General features: G+C 31.4%; 1 protein-coding gene across 1 annotated transcript; it reads right to left on the reverse strand.

Annotated features, from left to right (window-relative positions):
- Window positions 1-3099: 3099 nt before the first annotated feature.
- LOC108850852 (aspartic proteinase CDR1-like) lies at window positions 3100-4511 on the reverse strand. The gene has a single exon (XM_018624317.2). The coding sequence runs from the start codon at window positions 4468-4470 to the stop codon at window positions 3100-3102; it is 1371 nt and encodes a 456-aa protein (XP_018479819.2). The 5' UTR covers window positions 4471-4511.
- Window positions 4512-20062: the final 15551 nt, after the last annotated feature.

Below are 20062 nucleotides of genomic sequence, written 5' to 3' on the forward strand. Positions count from 1 at the left end.
CCTGCTGTATGAAGTTAAAAACGATAATGACAAAGGAGAGGAAGAAATTTTTGATACAGAGGAGGAGATTGGAGTTGTTAAAATCTGTGAGTGGATTGATTCTTTGGCTAAGTTATGGAACGGTGACCGTGAGTATCTAGATACAGGACAGAACAATGACGTTAAGAAGGAAAAGAAAAAAAAAGAGCAGCAAGAAGGTGAAGATGAGCGTGGAAGATGTCAAAATCGATAACCCTAATGTTGTATCGAAATTCAGAATCACGGATCCATTGAGGGAGAAGCTTCAAGCCACGAATTTTGATATGGTTCTTGGTGGTGCTGATCTTGTTGGAAGGGCCCATACTGGTCAGGGTAAAACAATGGTTTTGGTGTTATCTATATTGAAGTGTTTGATCAATGGACCGGCAAAGAGAAAAAAGAAGAATGTGTACAGTTATCAGGAGATTAAACTAAAGAGAGGTATTGGTACCCCTGGTCGTATCAAGGATCATACTAACTTTCTGAAACAAGATAGGAAGACTATTGATCTTGTTGGTAATGATGAAATAAAGACCAGTAATAGTGTTAGACACATTGCTCCTCCCTGCAATAGGCAAGCTATTTCAAGGTTGATTCCTTACATTGACCGTTTGTATAGCAGTGGAGGTAGTAAAATCTGTTTCACTAAGACTAAAGATCAAGCTTCTGAGCTTTCTGGTTTATTACCCGGAGCTAGAATTTTTCTTGTTGACATTCAACAATCACAACATAAGATTACTGTTGCTGGATTTAGAAAGGATTATATCAGTTTTTCTGGCCGAATAGGAGGAGCTGATAACACTGGAGTTGTAGTTATGTTATACGGTTCTAGAAAGTCTAGTGTGTCCAGGATTGAAAAACAAGTTGGTAAAAGGTTTGAACATGTTTCTGCATCACAACCTAATGATATTGCCAAAGCCGTTGGTATGGAAGCTGCTGAGAAGAGTACACAAGTCTGTGACAGTGGGGTTTGTGCATTAGTGATGATTGCTGGCAAGAGAAAGTTATCAGAGTCTGCACCTCTTGATGAAGAACAAGGTGGAAACAACGCTAGTAGAGGAAAGAAATCAAACAAAGTCACTAAGAGGAAAGGTGCAAGAAAGAAGAAAGAGATAGCAAAGGATGAATCTATAGAAGAAAGCTCTCAGTTTTTGGTAGATAGTGATGATGTTTCAGACAACGAAAGTGACACAAAGGAGCCACTGAGAACTAGAAAGAAAGATTCACCAGCAGCAGGTTCTTCTGATGTGGAGGAAGGAAAAACAGAGAAGAAAGTGAGACAGAGGATTGTTAAGAAAGATAAAGACGTGGAGGATGGTTTAGTCACTACTAGTAGTACATATGATGAGGTTAGTGATGCCGAGGAAGCATTGAAACCACTGATGACGACAGTGAGGGAGAAGAGATTGATATCAGAAAACATGACAGTGAAGATATCAGTCACATGTACGGGTGGCCTCCTCTCGTGTGTTGTCTTGGATCTGCACAGCATGTTCCTGTTCCATCAGGAAGGCTAGCAAACAGGTTTTTGGACTGCGAATTCAAAACCGTTGAGGCAAGGATAGAGGTTTTTCATAGAAAAGAAGAAGAAATTAAGAAAGAACTCGAGATTGTGAAGAATCAACATGCTTTAAGCTCAGCTCTTCTTCTGTTGGTAACCCAAGAGCTAGAGAAAGTTAGCTTAGAACTGGCTGCAGTTAAAGACGCCAAGAACCTGCCTCTGAGTCAAGCAGAAAATACTAGCAAGATGATTCCCATCCATGCCGAGAAAGTGGACATCTTGTCATCGGAGTTGATACTATTGAAGGTAATATTTGATTCAATTCGAGAGAAAGAACCCATCTCAAACAAAGAGATGGCTGTTTTGAAAAGTGAGCTTGAGAAAGCGAGAAGCTTTGAAGCAGATGTTAAAGAACAAGATAAGATCATTGGGAAGCTTGATGCTGAGATAGAAATTTTTAAAATGGAAAGGTCCGATGGGTACGTCTTTGCCGACCAGTGGTGTAACAAAGCCATAAAACTGGAGGAACAGTTGGAGGAAGCCAACATGATGAAGAAACCCGCTTCAGTGTCTCTGGTTTCTTTGATAAAACAGCTAGAAAGAAGCAATACACGACTGCGGGTTATGGAGAGTGAGGTGACTGAACTCAAAGATAAGGCCAAGCTAATGGCGACTGTGGGGCTTAAGCAAAGTCAGGTTCTGGAGAAATCTGTACATCTACTCGAGACTGCAGAAGAGTTGTTATCTAAGGTTGAGAAAGTAGAGTCCAATAAGAGTGAGCATGGTGAGGAGTTGGTTGATCTTAAAAAAGAACGTTGGCAGATAATCTTTGATGAAGAAATTTCAAGGATTCCAAGGATTGATGAAAAATTCAGTGATGCAGTGAAGAATGTACATTCGGATGATGAAGAACATGGTAAGAAGAAAAGAAGAAGAAGAACGTGGACTGATTTAGAAGAACAAGAAACTGTGGTGCTTTATTCTTGTGAGGTTGAGTTCATGGTGTCAACGAAGGCACTTGAGGGATTGAAGTTCAAAGAGATGAGAGGTCTTTTTGATATTAAAGATTTGTTGAAAATGAGATTCAAGCTTAAGGGGGAGAATGTTGGATTAAGCTTGAAGTGAAACTTGAGGAGCAAGCAACCTAATTCTATTGAGTTATAGATTAGGAAAATATCTATTATGTTATTCCTAATGAGTTTAGGAAATTATGAGTTATATATAAGAAGATGATAATGTGTAGCATAACTTATGAGTTTTATGAGTTGAGAGATTGTGTGAGAGATTATGAATTGTGTGAGATTGAGAGAGCTTGAGGTTTTGAGTTATTTTCCTCAAGAGATTAATAAGAGAGTTATTCTTATTAAGTTTGATTGTGATTCATTGATTGTGATTCTATAGTTTAAAACAAATCCATTCTCCATGGTCTTATTAATGAAAGGAAAGGACAAATCTAAATAAAACAAATCCATTCTCTATGGCACGTAAAAGGACAAATATAAATAAAACAAATCCATTCTCTATGGTATTATTAATTAATGCAAGGACATATTCAAATAAAAGTAAAACAAACTTATTCTCTATAGTCTTATTAGAGAAAGGACAACTAAAAATAAAACAAACTTAATGTTAAACTGTAAAAACGATGCTGCAGAAGTTGAGTCTCTTGGTTTGTCTTCTGTAACACCACAATCGGTGGGTTTAAACGAAACCTGTAATGAAGAACGATCATAACTAACCAAGAAGTTGTTCTGCGCTCTGTTACCAAAGACAGCCTCTTCAGCAACTGGTGTCATCGGACTACACAAAATCATCAGACAGATGGCTTCTCCGTTATCCATAGCCTTATACGTATTGTTTTTATCCAAAACAAGATCTGCACCTACAGAGAAATGCATTGTGATCACTGGGAAGATATCCATCGTGTTTGTTTTGTAGCAAAGCGTGTCGAGGTCCGGGAAAGTCACTCGTTCCGCTGAAGTCACAACCTTCTCCACTGACTCCCTCACTAGGCTGCAGTAGCTAGCTGGCAAGTACGTCAAAGTTGTTCCAGAGTCTATGACAATGTTACCGTCTACGGCGTGAAACGGTGTCCCCAATGTTTCAACGCGAGTCTCCCCAACGCTGACTGCGTCGAGGTTTAGGTAATAGAAACCAGGTTTCTCCTTCTTCATAAACATAGGTGTTGATACAGTCCCTTCTCCTGACACGATAGCGTTACTTCCAAAGCTGATCTTACTAGTTCTCTCAGGCGAAAAGCAGTAAGAAAAGGCACCAAGCATGTCTTTGCCCATCTGAGAGATGAGAGATAAAGACCCCAAACTTAGACCAACAATGCCCGAAGCGGTTGTTGCTCCAAACCCTGAGCTGTTGTGCGAACATCCAATAAGGGTTTTAGGCATTACATAGGAGTGGCCAGAAGTGGACTGGAGGGTGATGGTCTCGGTTGCGAAGATTCCTTCGGAATAGCTTTGGTCTCCGTATAGCAAAGTATAATCACAAGTATGGTCAGAGGTATTGCATATTCTCTCTTTGTAGGTCGAGGACTTGGAAGGGTCGAATATTATATTACGCTGGTAGTAGCAGTTAAGACAAGGCACACATTGTGTCCATATGACTTCGCTTCCTGTGTCTAAGACTGCTTCGATCTCGACAGGAGGTGTACCGATTTGGAGTTTCATAAGATACTCGGATGTATCAAAGAAGACGTCAGCGCGAGGAGATGATCGGAGATCATCAGGATTAGAGTGTCGAGAAGAAGATGAATTAGTGCGGCGGTGGATTAGGTCCATGGTGAAGCCGCTGGGAGGTGATGAGGCTGCGGCGGTAATAAAGAGAAAAGCTGCAATGATTTGAAGAGAGAGTACCATGCTCATCAATCTGGTTGCAAAAGACATGGTGATCGAGTAATATTTTTTAGGTTTTGAGACACAATGCAACTTATTGTTCATTCATGCACATTTACAGTATGGACTTTAGCCGTATTTACAGTATGGACTTTAGCCGTAATTGTTAATTCTCCTGATTTGTCATTTTCCCAATTTTGTTATTTCCCTTTTTTGAATAATGCTAATACTAATGCTCTACCAATCAATCAATGTCTAAGAGTTTACTATGGTTTTCTATTTTTCCTTATGTTCTATTTATGGAATTATCCTAGCTAAATGTATATTTAACATAATTGTTAACTGTCCTGACTTGCAACTTTTCCAATCTTGCTGATTTGATTCCATTTCCGAATATATTGCAATTTTACCCTAAAAGTTTTATTTTTGTGAAAGAAAATATTTTTCCTAAAAGTTTACATTGATTTTCTGGTTTTCCATTTTTTGACGTTCCAGTAATGGATACTATCACTTTATTATAGTGAAATGTTATTTACGTAATTGTTCATAAACCCTTATAATAAAATACAATACTTTTAGGCTATTAAAAAGGGTTAATCAACATAACTATGCTTTTTGTGCACCAGCTTCATTTGGTTAGTTTCACCTTAGGCTTGGACCATATAATTTAGAGAAATCAGGTGCTATGGATAATCTCAAAATTGGTAGAATACCATGTACACTGGTTGTTTTTTTTTTAATACCGAAACACCCCTATACAGCTAATGCTATTATCTTTGTCAAGCCCTAGAAGCTACCATCTTATTCTATATGCCATCGTATGTACTTTACTTCTGATGCAAAAGACATGAAGGGCAAATGGAGAGGCAGCAATTAGTTTTAGTTTGTTTTTAGGTACATTTGAAGTCACAACCTTTCAATTCTCTCTCGTTGAAACTTGAAACCTAACAGTCCTTTTATCTATTTTTCTTCTGCATTTCTGAGAAACAAATTTGGCGAGATGGATGAGTAGCGATTACCGGAGCGGATCAAGAAGTAAGACAAGACTCTACTCTCCCAACCCAGTGTTGCGTTGCTGGTTTCGTTGATGCGATTCAGCTTGTTTTCATGGCGGCCGTTCCCCAAATTAAAGAGATTGTCCCAAAAGTAGGGGAAAAAGTAGAGCAAAACATCTCCGAATCGGTCACGCCACCTGCCGTTGTCATATACTGTATAACTAGTGTATGAGACTGCATCCAGAGACGGCAGCATGTACAAATTTTGAAGTTACAAAAGTGTTTGTGAATGCATAATTGTTGAAGGAATATCTGAAATCAATCAACTTCACAATTCAAGGAAAAGTATCATGTGTTGAGTTTGTGTATCCTTGGCTTCCTTTGAGATGTGACAAATGTGAGAACTGGGGTCATTTCGAAGCAAGTTGTTGTAAAAAAATAAGCAGGAAGATGGAGTGCATAGTCAGGGTACAAATATGATGAATGGAGGGGAAACTTTGAACACCCATGAAAGTGGAAAAGGAAAACAAGAGGAAAGTAAGAATAATCAACATGAGGAAGAAACAGAAAAGAGCAAGAAGGGTACAAATAAGAAGGTTAAAGAAGTTGAGATTAGTAGTGAAACAGATGTGGGAAATCGAGTGGAAGAAGGACAAATTGCGAATGAGTGGATAACACCAGGGAAGGTAGGTAAAAGCTCAGGGAAACCAAAGCAAGATCTAAAATATGGGGAGGTACAAATTATATCATGTTCGAGATTTTCAGCTCTAAGTGTCTCTGAAGAGGATGAGAGTGAGACACAAAAAGTTGTACAATAAGATGGAGATGAAGAAAAATACAGCGTGGAGAAGAATAAAGAAGAAAAGATTGAAGAATTTGGTAAGAAATTTGGAGAAGAGGTAGTAAAGAGTGTTGATGGAAGGAAAGATGCAGAAGGTAGACAACATCAAGAGGCAGTACACAATGAGAGACAAATACTTCCGAGAAATTCTAAATCAAAACATAAGGTGATTCCAGAACTTGCTCATGTTGTTAAGGATGTCAATCCTAGCATAGTGGGTAAAAGAAGCTCTCGTAAACACTATTGATGTCTGCATTCTCATGGAATGTTAGTTGATTCAACAAATCAACAAAACATTGTGGTATGAAGATGGTGGCAGAGCCAGAATATGAGTTTTGGATGTATTTTGGAGACAAGAGTCAAGGAAAGAAAAGAAAATAAGATTATTTCGGAAATGTTTCGAGATTGGGAATTCATGTGGAATTATGAATACAATGTTCTATGAAGGATTTGGGTGGTATGGAATTTTAATGTGCGGTTATCTCCGGTCTTCTAGAGTGACCAAATAATAACAAATTATGTGAAAATTCAAGGAATGGAGGTAGAATTTTTTTTTGTTCGCAAGTGTATGCGAGAAATACAGTGGAAGAAAGAAGAGGGCTGTGGGAAGATATATGTAATCATCAAGATTTGCATATGTTTCGAAATAAACAGTGGATTATAGTGGGGGATTTCAACAAAGTGTTGGAGGGGAGTGAACATTTTGGATATGATAATGATCCTAGTATTCCGAGTGGAATGAGAGAGTTTCAAAGGGTTGCTAGTCATTGTTGTCTACCGGATATTAGCTCGCAAGGGCCGCTTTTTACATGGAGCAATAAAAGGAAAGAGAGTCTTGTATGTAAGAAGCTCGACAGAGTTCTAGTGAATAACGTCTGGCTACATAAGTGCACGCAATCTTATGTTGTGTTTGGCTCTGGAGGATGTTCAGATCATTTGAGAAGCAGAACACAGATTACGATAGAAGATGTGAAGAAAAGAAGTCTTTTTAGGTTCACAAAGCAATTGGAAAGATGCTGGAGTTCATTCGATTGATTCGTGAGCAATGGGAAGAGACAACATCACTCTTTCATTCAACGTCAGTTATGTTCAGACTTACAAAGAAGCTTAAATCTCTAAACTAGCCTCTTCGGACACTGAGTAAAAATAAACTGGGGGATTTACCGAGAAAGACGAAAGAAGCTTATGAGACACTGTTTGAAGCAACATGCAACTACGGAGAATCCAACAGAGAAGGCTATAAGGGAAGAAAATATTGTGATGAAAAGATGGCAGATGTTGGCAGATATTAATATATTTTAATCCTTAAAATAATAAAATTCTTGGTAAATAGATTCTTCATAATTATAATCATGACATTTTGGATCTTAACAGTTTATGGTGAAATTGTTTTGCATTAAAATGCAGAAGGAATCGTGTAACTCATTCTTTATGTTTCTTTTTAGCTTTCAATTAATATATCGTTTCAAAGAACAAACATATTTTACTGATATTTTTTGTTTCAATTTTAATTTATCACTAAATTTTGAGCCACAACTTAGTATAAAATATTATATTTAAATAATATTAACTTTACATTTATTCATTTCATATAATAAATTGTTTCAGTCTTGTTATCTTGTAGATATAAAAATGTAAGATGTACTGATCATTTAATTTTCGCAAATGCATTATAATTTTTTAATAATTCAACATATTATAATGGTGGATGATATTTAACTAATCTCTAGTTTAGTAAAACTCTATACATTAATATAATTTTATTTCAAAAATTTAAAACATATCTAATGTTTATTTATAATATTTATGAATTTATTTAGTTATTTAAATAATAAAAAATTTAAAATTATTAAATTTTCAATAAATGATAATACAATTTCATGGTGATAATTTATTTTACTTAAATGATCTAATATGTAAATAATGACAAATTTGTTTACAAGGATCCCCTGGACTATATTTGAGAAGTGATTTTGCCATATGTCTTCTCTACAATTAGTTTCACAAAAAAAATATGACATGGCTACTACAATTGATGACATGGCTTCCGAAAAATATGACATGTATTATTTCATTTAATGTTGATTTATATTTTTGGTAAACTTTTTAGAATATGGTAATAATTCATACCTTACATTTAATATTGATATTTATTTTTGGTAAACTTATTTAAATATGGTAATATCGCATACATCATCTCTAAAATAAATATATTCATATATAACATTAAAATTTCGAAATTATATTTTATTTTATTTTCTATAATTATACAATTTGTATTGCCACATGTCCTCTATACAATCAGTTTCACAAAAAAAATATGACATGACTACTAAAATTGATGACATGGCTTCCGAAAAATATGACATGGATTATTTCATTTAATGTTGATTTATATTTTTGATAAACTTTTTAGAATATGATAATAACTCATACCTTACATTTAATATTGATATTTATTTTTGGTAAACTTCTTTAAATATGGTAATATCGCATAAATCATCTCTAAAATAAATATATTCATATATAACACTAAAATTTCGAAATTATATTTTATTTTCTATAATTATACAATTTGTATTACTAAATCTTTAAAAAATTGCTACAATTTTTAAAAAAATTGATTTCTAATCCTGAAATCATTAGATTCTTATATATCTACAGATTCTATAAATATTGTTAGTTCAAATTTTTGATAATTATACAATATATTTTTAAATTTTTAAATAAAATCATTTTATTTTAATTTAATATTTAAATAAATAAAATCTATATTTAAATATCGGTAAAAATAATAAAATTTATAATATTTAATAAACCTTATTTTAAATATAAATTAAATTTTGAAAACAATTTTACTGCACATGGTGCAGGAAAACACCTAGTAATTCTAAAGATAATAAGAAAAACAGTTGTATTTCCTATCAAACACGTAGAATTACAATCTTAAATTAAAAATATGTTTATGTAATAGAATATATTTTGACTATACCCCTAATTTATATATGTTAACAAATCCTTCTTGTCAATTTATTTTTAAATAAACTTTGAATTTTTTTTAAAACTACCTAGTACGTAGAATCTATTTTCAGTGATATTATCTTAAAATTATTTTATAATGATTTTTGTTCCAAAAAAACGGAAAATAAAAATATAATTTATTAATATATTTAAAGACAATTATACCATTAATTATAAATATAATTTTGGAATATATATATTAAATTAATAAATACCAAAAATGAAAATTTTGTAAAAATATAATGTATTAAATTATAAATATATATGTATATTATATTTGGGTTAATGGTTTAGAGATTAATGTTTAGGATTTAGAGTAATTTAATATTTCTATTTATTGAATGTTATTTTGTGATTTCCAATTTTATATTTTGGGATAAATGTTCTTAGTCCTTTCTGAACATTTTGTTTTTAGTACTTGTCTCATTATATTTTAATGCTATGTCTTCAGTTATTAAACTTATATATCTGCTCTTGGTCAAAACAATTTAACATGCTACATCAAAAACAAAAGTTAAGCTGTTCTTCAAAATGACCTTTTGTACGGTGGGGAAAACCAATCCACACACAGATAAGTTTTCGGAAGAATATTTGAAAAGATAAAACATTACTATTTAATTAGAAGAGTGGGATAATTAATTATTGATTGTTTCAAAAGGAATGAAACCGCGTTGTTTCACTTCTTGGACATTAGTAACAAGTCCTAGACTCGCGCTCTCCTAGACAAAAAGATAAGCATTTCTGCCAGGAATTATTTGTAGTTTTTTACTGATTTTATTTGTACTTTTCATGTTGTCGAGATAGACCTCAAAGTCTATTTACACGAGTCAAGATTTATATATTAATTAATTCATCGATTGTGATGGGAAAATTTTGGGTATACATTTTTAGTGCATAGAGTCAGAAAAAAAAAGAATTGGTTGATCCTGATGAAAACGTATATTATCACCCGTGGTTGAGCGCTATTAAGCACCCGTGGTTACTGTTGTCCTGTCTTTGCCGGAATTAGGTTCAGAGCTTGCCCAGCCCGGACTCTGAGGGCGGTCCTTGAGCGGGCCTGTCTCTGCTTCTCTGAAGAAGGTAATTGTGCAGGCAACCGGATGAAACAACTTCTTGCTAGCGTTGTTTTCCATTAAGCTTCAGTCTTCATGTTTCTCCATTTTTGCCCACCTCGCTCCGACCTTATCATCCGATTTTTCAAGTTTGTATCGATCTCTGTTATCCTGTTCGCTCCCAAGCAGAACGGTTTTAGAGTCGATTGGCATTTGATTGCATGTTTTTTAAACTTTTTTGCCGTGTAATCAAGCATAGAGGTCGAACAGCTTGTGTAAAACAGCTTGTAGCCTCAAATGTTTCATTTTATTAATGATATTTACCATTTAGCAAAAAAAAGAAAACGTATATTATCACTTGATTGGTAGATTTTTTTGCGCTGAATCTATTCTCTCAAACCCGAAAAAATAGATTCAGCATTCGTGGTTAGTAGGAATGTGGTAGTCTATGGCCACGTGATGACTGCTCGATGCGGTTTCAATTTCAGATATTTTTCGTGACTCTATGTTGGTATTTTTGGTATTCGGCGGCGGTTTTCGTACCGAAGGTCTGGACTCTCAGGCTAAAATTTCTTCGCTTCATGTTGACGCCGGTGAAAGCCTTTACGAGCATAAGTCTTTCGTGTTTTGGTTCTCGAACACAAGACAAATGGCGTTGCGGTTCTTGTCTGATCATAGCGGTGTCCCATTTGTTCCTAACTCACATCTCCGTGCCTGTGGCGGGTCGCTTGATTCCTATAGGTGGTGCACTTGGTTGACTTCTATGCAGGTCATTGGAGTCCCTTCGTAGCGATGAGTTTCGGGCCCGTCTTTCTGCATCCCGCCATTGGCAGAGGAGGTCTCCTTTGTCTTTTTTTTCCTTGTGCGGGTTTTGGCGATGGAGCAAAATTGTATAGTCAGGTTTACGAGTGCTACTCTTCGGTTAGTATCTTTTAGCCTTCTTCTCTCTATTTTTGCTTGGTGCTTCAGTGCGGTGACGATTACAAGTGTAGACAAGATCATCGGGAACTAGTTACTTCACAGACAATATGAGAAGATCCTAGCACCCGAAGAAACGAGATAAACCTTTTTTTCTTGTGGTTATCGTCGATGTTTTGAGAACAGTAACTAATGCTCAAGGATTTAAATCCAAACTAGCGGAACACATCTGGGATATGGACTGAGCGAAACTAATTAGAAAATTTCTGATTTGGGTAATTTTGTTCGAATCGACTTGTAACCTAAACTTTATGTCCGTTTTCGGGTTGTTTTAATAAATTTCATTAAAAAGAAAAAAAAAAGAGATTCACGGATGCTGTGAATAAATCTTAACCTGTTTCATACATTATTGACTATGAATATGCTAAGAAAAAATGTTAGTATGAATAATTTTTGTTTCCATCAAATAAAAACATATCTCTTTTCTCGCTAAATATTATGCAAATACATAGTTTTATATAAATTGAAATGATTTGTATTCTAATTTGTTCCGTGCAACAAAAAATCTGTTTTTCTATCAATAGCATGCATCATATGCGATAACATTAAGTTGGTGATACAATATACCGGGAATAAGTAAATATATATATCATGTGGTCATGAAGATATAAATCTATTGTTTATAGTTTATTTTAATATTTAGATAGAGAATCCATTCCTAGATATACTTCCACTTGAAAATTAGTCGAAATCCTTTCATAGATCCAGTATATCTTCCAGATTGATCAAAAACACACACACACACACATATATATATATATACCAAAAAACACTTGACTATCTAGTTAATGAGTAAACCTTTTTCAAAGCTAACTATTTTATCCGTTTGAAGAATTAAGTCACAAAATAGAACCATGTGGGTTAGGATGCAGTGAGAAAAGAACCATGCGAAAACTGAAAAGGCTGCGCCATTTTTATTCAAGTTTAGCATTGTCTCCTTCACACTCATATACAATCTCCACATGCATTCACTATATCTATTTTAAGGAGTGAGAAAGCTAAAAAGAAATGAAAACCAATGATATTTTCTTTAGTTTTTATTAAATTTTTTAATGCTAACTCTAGAATTTTGTTTGTTATTTATTTATTTAACATGTTGACAAACTACGCAAGCCGTGTGCATGTGCCATCATCCATACGTGCAACATAACTCAGCTGTGGATCCTGGTAAAAAGTATTTTCTATACATTAGCTCCCAATTTTTTTTTGTAGAAATATATTGTTTTACCAGTATATGAAGGACTGTTTCAGAAATACACACGGCACAAAAAGGTTTGTTAATTAACACTTTGATATGTATTTTAATAAATGAGGTAAATAAATAACCGAAAACATATAAATTGCGATATATGTTCTATTAATAACTTATGACTTCAATTAGATATATTTTTTACGTCTATAAAAATAAAATAAAAATACATATAAACCTAACTTGTTTCCAGTTGGTAAAGAGTAAAGAACTAATAATTACGTAATTTATATTATTAGTAAAATTATGTTAAAATACTTATATTTCACACATAAATTTATCTTTCTTTCAATCTTCAAAACAACGAATTATAGAAAATAAGACGTTAAGTATATTTCTGCTGACTTCTGAGTAAGTATATTTACTTTTACTTATTTATACACATTATATAATACTAGATATGAGTATGTGTGTTGCAACATGTTTTGTTTGATGTTTTAATTTAATAAAAACTATAAACTAATAAATAAATTTATTAAGTTGTATGATTGTTTTTGTATATATTGTGCGAGATTTATTTAATAGTTAAAACCTCATTTTTACACATAAATTCAGTTTAATATTTGGTTTTATAGTTATGGGACATAGATGAATTGATATCAACTTTGTATTTAGGGTAGATAAAACACTATACTTAAAAATTTAAATTGAATTCAATCCAAAATAAGAATTAGAATGAAAAAATAAAATAAAAGTTAAATAACGTCAATCGACTCAATGCAAACATTATACACTTTCTTATGTACTAAGTTAATGTTTTATTAAATAATTTTTTTTTAATTCATTTTGCTAGGATTTTTTCTTAAAAAGGAAAACATTTTATCTTATAAATATTTAAAACCTCGTTTTACACATAAATTCAGTTTAATATTTTTATTTTATTATTATGGCACACAGATGAATTGTTATCAATTTTGTACTTAGGGTAGAAAGAACACTATACTTAAAAAAATAAATTGAATTCAATCTGAAATAAGAATTAGAATAAAATAAAAAAATTGAAAGTTAAATAACGTCAATCGACTCAATGCTAACATTATAGACTTTCTTATGTTAATGTTTTATTAAATAAGTTTTAAAAAAACTTTTTTGCTAGGATTTTTCTTAAAAAGGAAACATTCTATTTTATAAATATATTTTTATTTACAATTAAAAATTAAAAATACTATTAATACTCTTTTACACTTTTTTTAGGAATTTAGAAAATGAAAATTACTGTCATATAACCTTCTAAAGTTATTTTCTCTTTAGAATTTCAAAAAGGTAAACTGCTATCAAATAATTATTTTTAGTTACTAATTAATATTTTTTAAATTTACTATTTTTACAATTTGTATCAATACTATTTGTAAACTTATTTTATTAGTTAAATAATTTTTAGTATCATGTCTATCATCAAATTCTCTCTTAAAAATATTATCAAATAACTTTTTACCATTCTCTTTTGGTTTATACTTAACAAAATATGATATAAATCTCTTCTGTTTAGGAATTTTTTTAAAGTGAAAACAATTATCAAATATTCTTTTACAAAGTTTCAGGATTTAGAAAACGAAATTAATATAATGTTTTACAATTATATTTTGTCTAAGATTTAGAAAAATAAAATTGGTATCAAATAATTCTTTCCAGTTAATATTAAATAGTTTTCAAAGTTGCCATTTTTTAAGATTCATAGTATTTATTATTAACCTTTCCCGGCTGACAATATTTTTAATCATTAAATCTATCATTAAACCTTTGTCTATTTTTTCAATATCACTTATATTTTATAGTTTTTATTGTTAATTAAATAACTTTCAAAGTTAAATTAAATAATTTTTAGTATCATGTTTTTCATTAAAATTTAAAGTAAAAATTACTATTAAATTTTCTCTGGTCAGGATTTAAAAATAATAAAAAAAGAAATCTTATTTGCTTAAGGTTAAAAAGGAAAAATATTTTACAAGTCCCTTTTATTTTGGTTTTTAGTAAAAAAAAATTATTTTCACATAAAAGCTAGGTTTTTATTGACACATTCACAGCTTTTTTGTAATTGACACATATCACAATCATTTCGAATGAGACATTTGAAGTTGTTTTTTATAATTTTTAACACATAACTATCTATTAAAAAGTAAAGTTAATTAATTATAAGAACAATAATATTACTTTTAAATTTTTATTTTATTTAGATTTTTTAAAAAGGAAAATACTTATTTTATAATAAGTTTTTCTTCAAGATTTTTAAAAACTCACTTTTTAATAAAAATTTCTGTTAATTGATTATATGTTTTGTCTTATACATATATGAACAAATATTCATGCATGGTTCCTCGGGTGGTCCGGTGAGATGCCGTGCAGTTTCCGACATGTTCTCGAGGCTTACTCCGGTGGTGAAGCTAAGCAGTGAAGATGTATTTACCAGGTGACACATGTCCTTCGTTGGTGAAGAGTCAACTCATGTCCCATCTCTACAGATCTCAAAACGTGGTCGAGCGGCGTCAACTGTTTAGGGTTTTCGTCCTATGTATTTTGTAAGCCCAGTTGTGTTTTTGGGTTTTAAATGTTTGTAATTATGTTTTGGGCTTTGATCTTTAATAATATTGAATATTAGATGACAAAAGAAAACTAAGTACTTTCTTCCTCAAATATTTTATTCTAAAACTGTTTTACAATCATACTCATAGACTATTAGAACATCGATAACGATAAGCAACACATATAAAATTTTACCAATATACTAATAATATTTTAATTAAAACTAAATTTAAAAGTATAAAAATGGTTAAAGTTCAAAATAAAACTAAGTGTCCAAGAATTTTAAGACATTTGGAAACTCTTTCATTTGAGATACCATCTCTCTTTCATGCATTTTATTATACCCATTTTTGATGTTGAGAAATTTATTAGCATCGTCACAATTTTTTAATTTCAAAACTTCTTGGCTATTGGTCAATTTTTTTTTACAACGAAAAGAAATTCTATTACTCAAACTTGAGATGGTCTAGATAACTAGGTCGGAAAAAAACAACCAACAAAATGAAGCTCTTTATGAAAATATCTCGTGGTTCTAGCTAAAGAGACTGAAATCTGATTTTGCACTCGTGGAATATGAATAATCTTGAAGTTTGGGAAACATATTTGTAGAGTCGCTATTCTTTCGAGTTCTGTTGCAAGACTTTGCCAAACGTGAGGTTCCTTAATTATGGCGATCAAATCTTTACAGTCCGTTCCAAAATTCTGTCATGTCGAATATTGTAGTATACTCTCCATCGTCTATCATAGTGGTTGAATTTCTGAATGTAGAGGAGACTCTTTTCGAATATAATTATGTGCTCCTGTAAGTTGAACATTTCCTAAATTATTCATCGAAACTCATCCACACCCGCTGAACTGTACTGTTAATGTTTATGACTTATCTATCAAACAAATATTATCCAAACTTAAAACTTGAAGTTCATCCATACTATGGTCTTGTGGAATTTCTGGCATGGCTAGGTTACAAGTTACGACTGATTAGCAACAATATTTTGACTGAAAACAGCCTCTTTATTAAAAAAATTGTTTTGACTAAAAATGCCAACTAATTTATTATTGAAATTGTTGACAAAAAAAATTAGTTATTGAAATTGGGTCGTTACATGTGACTACGTGGCCACATATAGTAGCTAGCATCACGTCAAATTATTCCATGTTTGAAAGTGGAGAAGAAATCTCACTCGACTCAGAGCTCTTCTTCCATCTAATAATTCAGGTCGCTACCTCTTTTAGTTTTTTTTTCTTTGAAAAAGATAGTTTTTCAAATCCACTTTGGTTAAAAAAAATACCCTTTGGTTTCATAAAACAAGATATACATGTATATATTAAAATAAAGAAAATCGCATAAAATTCCTCAATATGGCATTCATCCGCACTTTAAACCTCTAATTTTTTTCACTAGCACTTTAAACCTCCAGCTTGACATTTTTATCACAAAAACATTTAACTTGATTTATCTGTTCATCAAGTCAAAAAGTGACATAACTGTTCATTTACGGGTAAAAGGTGATGATGTGTAAACTTTCTAATATAAATAAATAAAAATAAAATAAATATAAAATAAATATAATAAAACCAGAAAATTAAGTAAAAAGTAGAAAATTAAATATTAATTTAAAAATCGTAATTTTTAAAGTATTTTAAAACTAAAAATATTCAAATAATTTTTATAAATTGTCTAAAATTAAAAAAAAAACAATTTAAAAATATCAAGTAAAATTGTTAAACTTATAATACTCGAAAAGAAAAATTCAAACATTAAGAAACTCAAGTAATAACAAATTTATAATTTCTAATAAATCATTACTTGAATTTTTTTCTAAAAATATCTTAAAATTTCTTAAGGTTTGAGTTTTTCATTTTTCTTGAGTATTATTGTAAGTTTAACAGTTTTAATTTTTTTTTTTGAAAATTCAAGTATTTAATTTTAGGCAATTGTTTTTTTAAGATTTGAATTTTTATTTTTTTGTATTATGAAATTTTACTTGATTTTTTTTCAAATTCGTTTTTTAATTTTTAGAAAATTAATATAAATTATTTGAATATTTCTAGTTTTAAAACAACTTTTTTTAAATTATGATTCTTTTAAAAATAATTTTTAATTTTCTACTTCTTATTTAATTTTCTGGTTTTATTTATTTAATCTTTAGTTAGAAAACTTACACATCATCATTTTTACCCATAAGTGATGAGTTTCGGTCATTTTTTCAACTTGATGAACAAGTAAGACAAATTGAATGTTTTATGATAAATATGTCAAATTGAAGGTTTTAAGTACTAGTAAAAAAGTTGAAGATTTAAAATATCAACGAGTATCTTTTTAAGAGGTTTTATACGATTTTCCCTATTAAAATGTATCTTAGAGAAGATAGATTGAGTTTTTCCTTTTTTTTGGCATCCGCCAAACGTATAAATTTATTTTAAGTGTGAGAAACCGTCGTCTTTGTTCGGTCAATGGTGAGTGTTTTTTCTAAAGGACGAGTGGTGAGTCTTGCATGGGTAATTAATATTCCCTCCGAATCAAATTAGTTTTCATTCTAGAGTTTTGCATACAAATTAAGAAACTAGCTAAATGTTCAAAATTATCCTTGTTTGACCATTATAATTACATAACACTTATTATTTATTTTAATTTAATCAGAAGTAAAAAAGTCAATTAATAGAAAAAATTATATTGAAATCATAAAACAACATTATTTTGCGTCAAAATTTTGTTCTTAATTTGAAATGGAAAGAGTAATTATATTGTTACAATCGAACTTAACTCATTTTCATTCGGTGCTTGTGCTCAGGCCTCATCGTTTAGTTTCTCCGACTGAAGATGATCAATCCTTCATAAGTCGATATCATTGTATTTTATCCTAAAGACTCTCTTATATTCAAGCTAGAAAATGCCAAGGTAATTTGCCAAAACATTGTCAGGAAAACTCTCCTTTTCCGTCATATCCTGCCCACCCCAAACAGTTGATTTGGCTCATGGTTACTTCTTAACTGGAACTAGCAAAAGATGATTGTTTTGCGAAATGCACGTTTTAGAATTAAACGTAGGAAGTGGCATGAGTCAGAGGCTCAAGAACAAAAAAAATAATTATTTTGGAGATGTGAGGATCCCCGTGCCTATTGCATACAAAGCGAGCGTTCTACCATTTGAGCTACGTCCCCAACTTTCTCAGAAAAATTTCAGCATAAAAAATCTATAAAATCTGGTGAAGAGATCATCTAACTGATGCCATTATGAAACCGGAAGACTGAAGGTAGGTACTTTGTTTCTTTCCTTTCGGCTGCTTATGATAACAAAGGGAGTAGAAAAGGTAAAGCCAAATTGTATAATCATTACAATTATAATACCCTAATTGCGTTGAACTTAATTTCAGTAGCATATAATAGTGTTAACACAGAATTATCGATATCAGCCCGTTTCGATCAACGTTTTTTGGGAGTTTTGGTTCAGGAATTTTAAAATTCTTCTTTCACGAATTTTAAAATTCAGAACCAATGTTCGATGATATTTTTGCATAAATACATACGCAATTTGTTCCTCCAACCTTGTAAGCCTTTAATTTTCTTATAAATTGAGATGAATATTTTGTTTTTTAGCTTTGGCCACAAATTTGAGGTATGAAGCCGTTCTCTTACGTGGTCAAACTTACTGTATCCAAACTTATTTCATTTTCAATACCACTATGTTCATACTATAATAAAAATAATTAAATACTAATGTATATAGTTTTGACCAAAATAGTAATATCTAACTAAGTGTCAAAATTACCCTTTTTCAAAAACAAAAAAAAAACTAAGTGCAAAAACGAAATACATATTTCAAAAATTCTTTGCCCAAAAAAAAAAATAAAAAAATATTTCAAAAATTCTGTCGGCAAATATATAATTTATTAGTTATTATGAAACTATATTATCATATTATTTGTCAACTTTAACAGATCGTGTTAAGTGTCGTCTACTTTATTTTATTTTATTTTATTTTATTTTACATATATAGTTCGTAGTGGCAGTTAGTGATCTCAGCTCCGTGCTTAACCTTGGACATTTCGGTTTTTGATTTAGTACCATTCGATCAATTTAATTTTTCAGTTTTTTTTTGGTTTTTGAAATATAGAATTCGTTACTTATAATATCTTATTTGGTTTTATTCAAATTTTAAACTTTTAACTCATATATAAATAATAAATTTGTCATTTTAATACAAATCACATAAACTATTGGTTGAATACATTCTTTAGAGGTTTGGACCACTATTGGTTTTGTTCGTTAAGAATGTTTTAATTAAACCGTTCATATAAATAGTGTTGTCAGTCAACGCGGACATTTTGTGATACAATGTCGGTAAACACATTTTTGTTTTTTTGGTCAGTAATTATCATAAATAACCTTATTACAATTTATTTGTCCACACATACATGGTGCGCGTATAAATAGATCGTAAACATATGTATACATGCTGCCACATGGAGCAAACGCGTAATGTCTTGTACTCGATGTTAGTCTACAGGGACCTGTCATGCGTTCGTCGGTTTCTTAGTGTGTTTTTTAGTGCAACTGTCGGTTTCTTAGCTAATGGAGTTAATTCGTGTTTCAGATTGAATGCTTTCAAGAACTTGAAAACGTTCGTATCTATATTATATCATAAAATACACAACAACAAAAAACACGTCAGAAAAAAACGATACAGTTAGTTCTGGTGGTAAAAAGATTGCTGTTGCAACTATCATCACATGGGTTCGACTTGCACTAAGAGAAATTATGCCATTACAAAAAAAAAAAACGATACTGCACGTTAGTCGCTTCCCAGTATAAGAAAGATTAACAATAACATCTTTCTCATTCTTAAGCAACACACGCCTAGGAGGTATACAAAAAAAAAAAAACGATACTGCACGTTAGTCGCTTCCCAGTGAGCATAAGAAAGATTAACAATAACATCTCTCATTCTTAAGCATCACAATGATGATTATTGATCGAAGTAACCGTAAATTAATGTCACATTCACCGAAACTTTGTTTGGGGTTGTTCTACTCGGTAGTTC

The sequence above is a fragment of the Raphanus sativus genome, chromosome 4, assembly GCF_000801105.2.
Source record: "Raphanus sativus cultivar WK10039 chromosome 4, ASM80110v3, whole genome shotgun sequence".
Classification (NCBI taxonomy): domain Eukaryota; kingdom Viridiplantae; phylum Streptophyta; class Magnoliopsida; order Brassicales; family Brassicaceae; genus Raphanus; species Raphanus sativus.

Excerpts from the sequence above, each read along its gene's own strand:
- LOC108850852 (XM_018624317.2), bottom strand. The coding sequence starts at position 4,470 with ATGAACAATAAGTTGCATTGTGTCTCAAAACCTAAAAAATATTACTCG.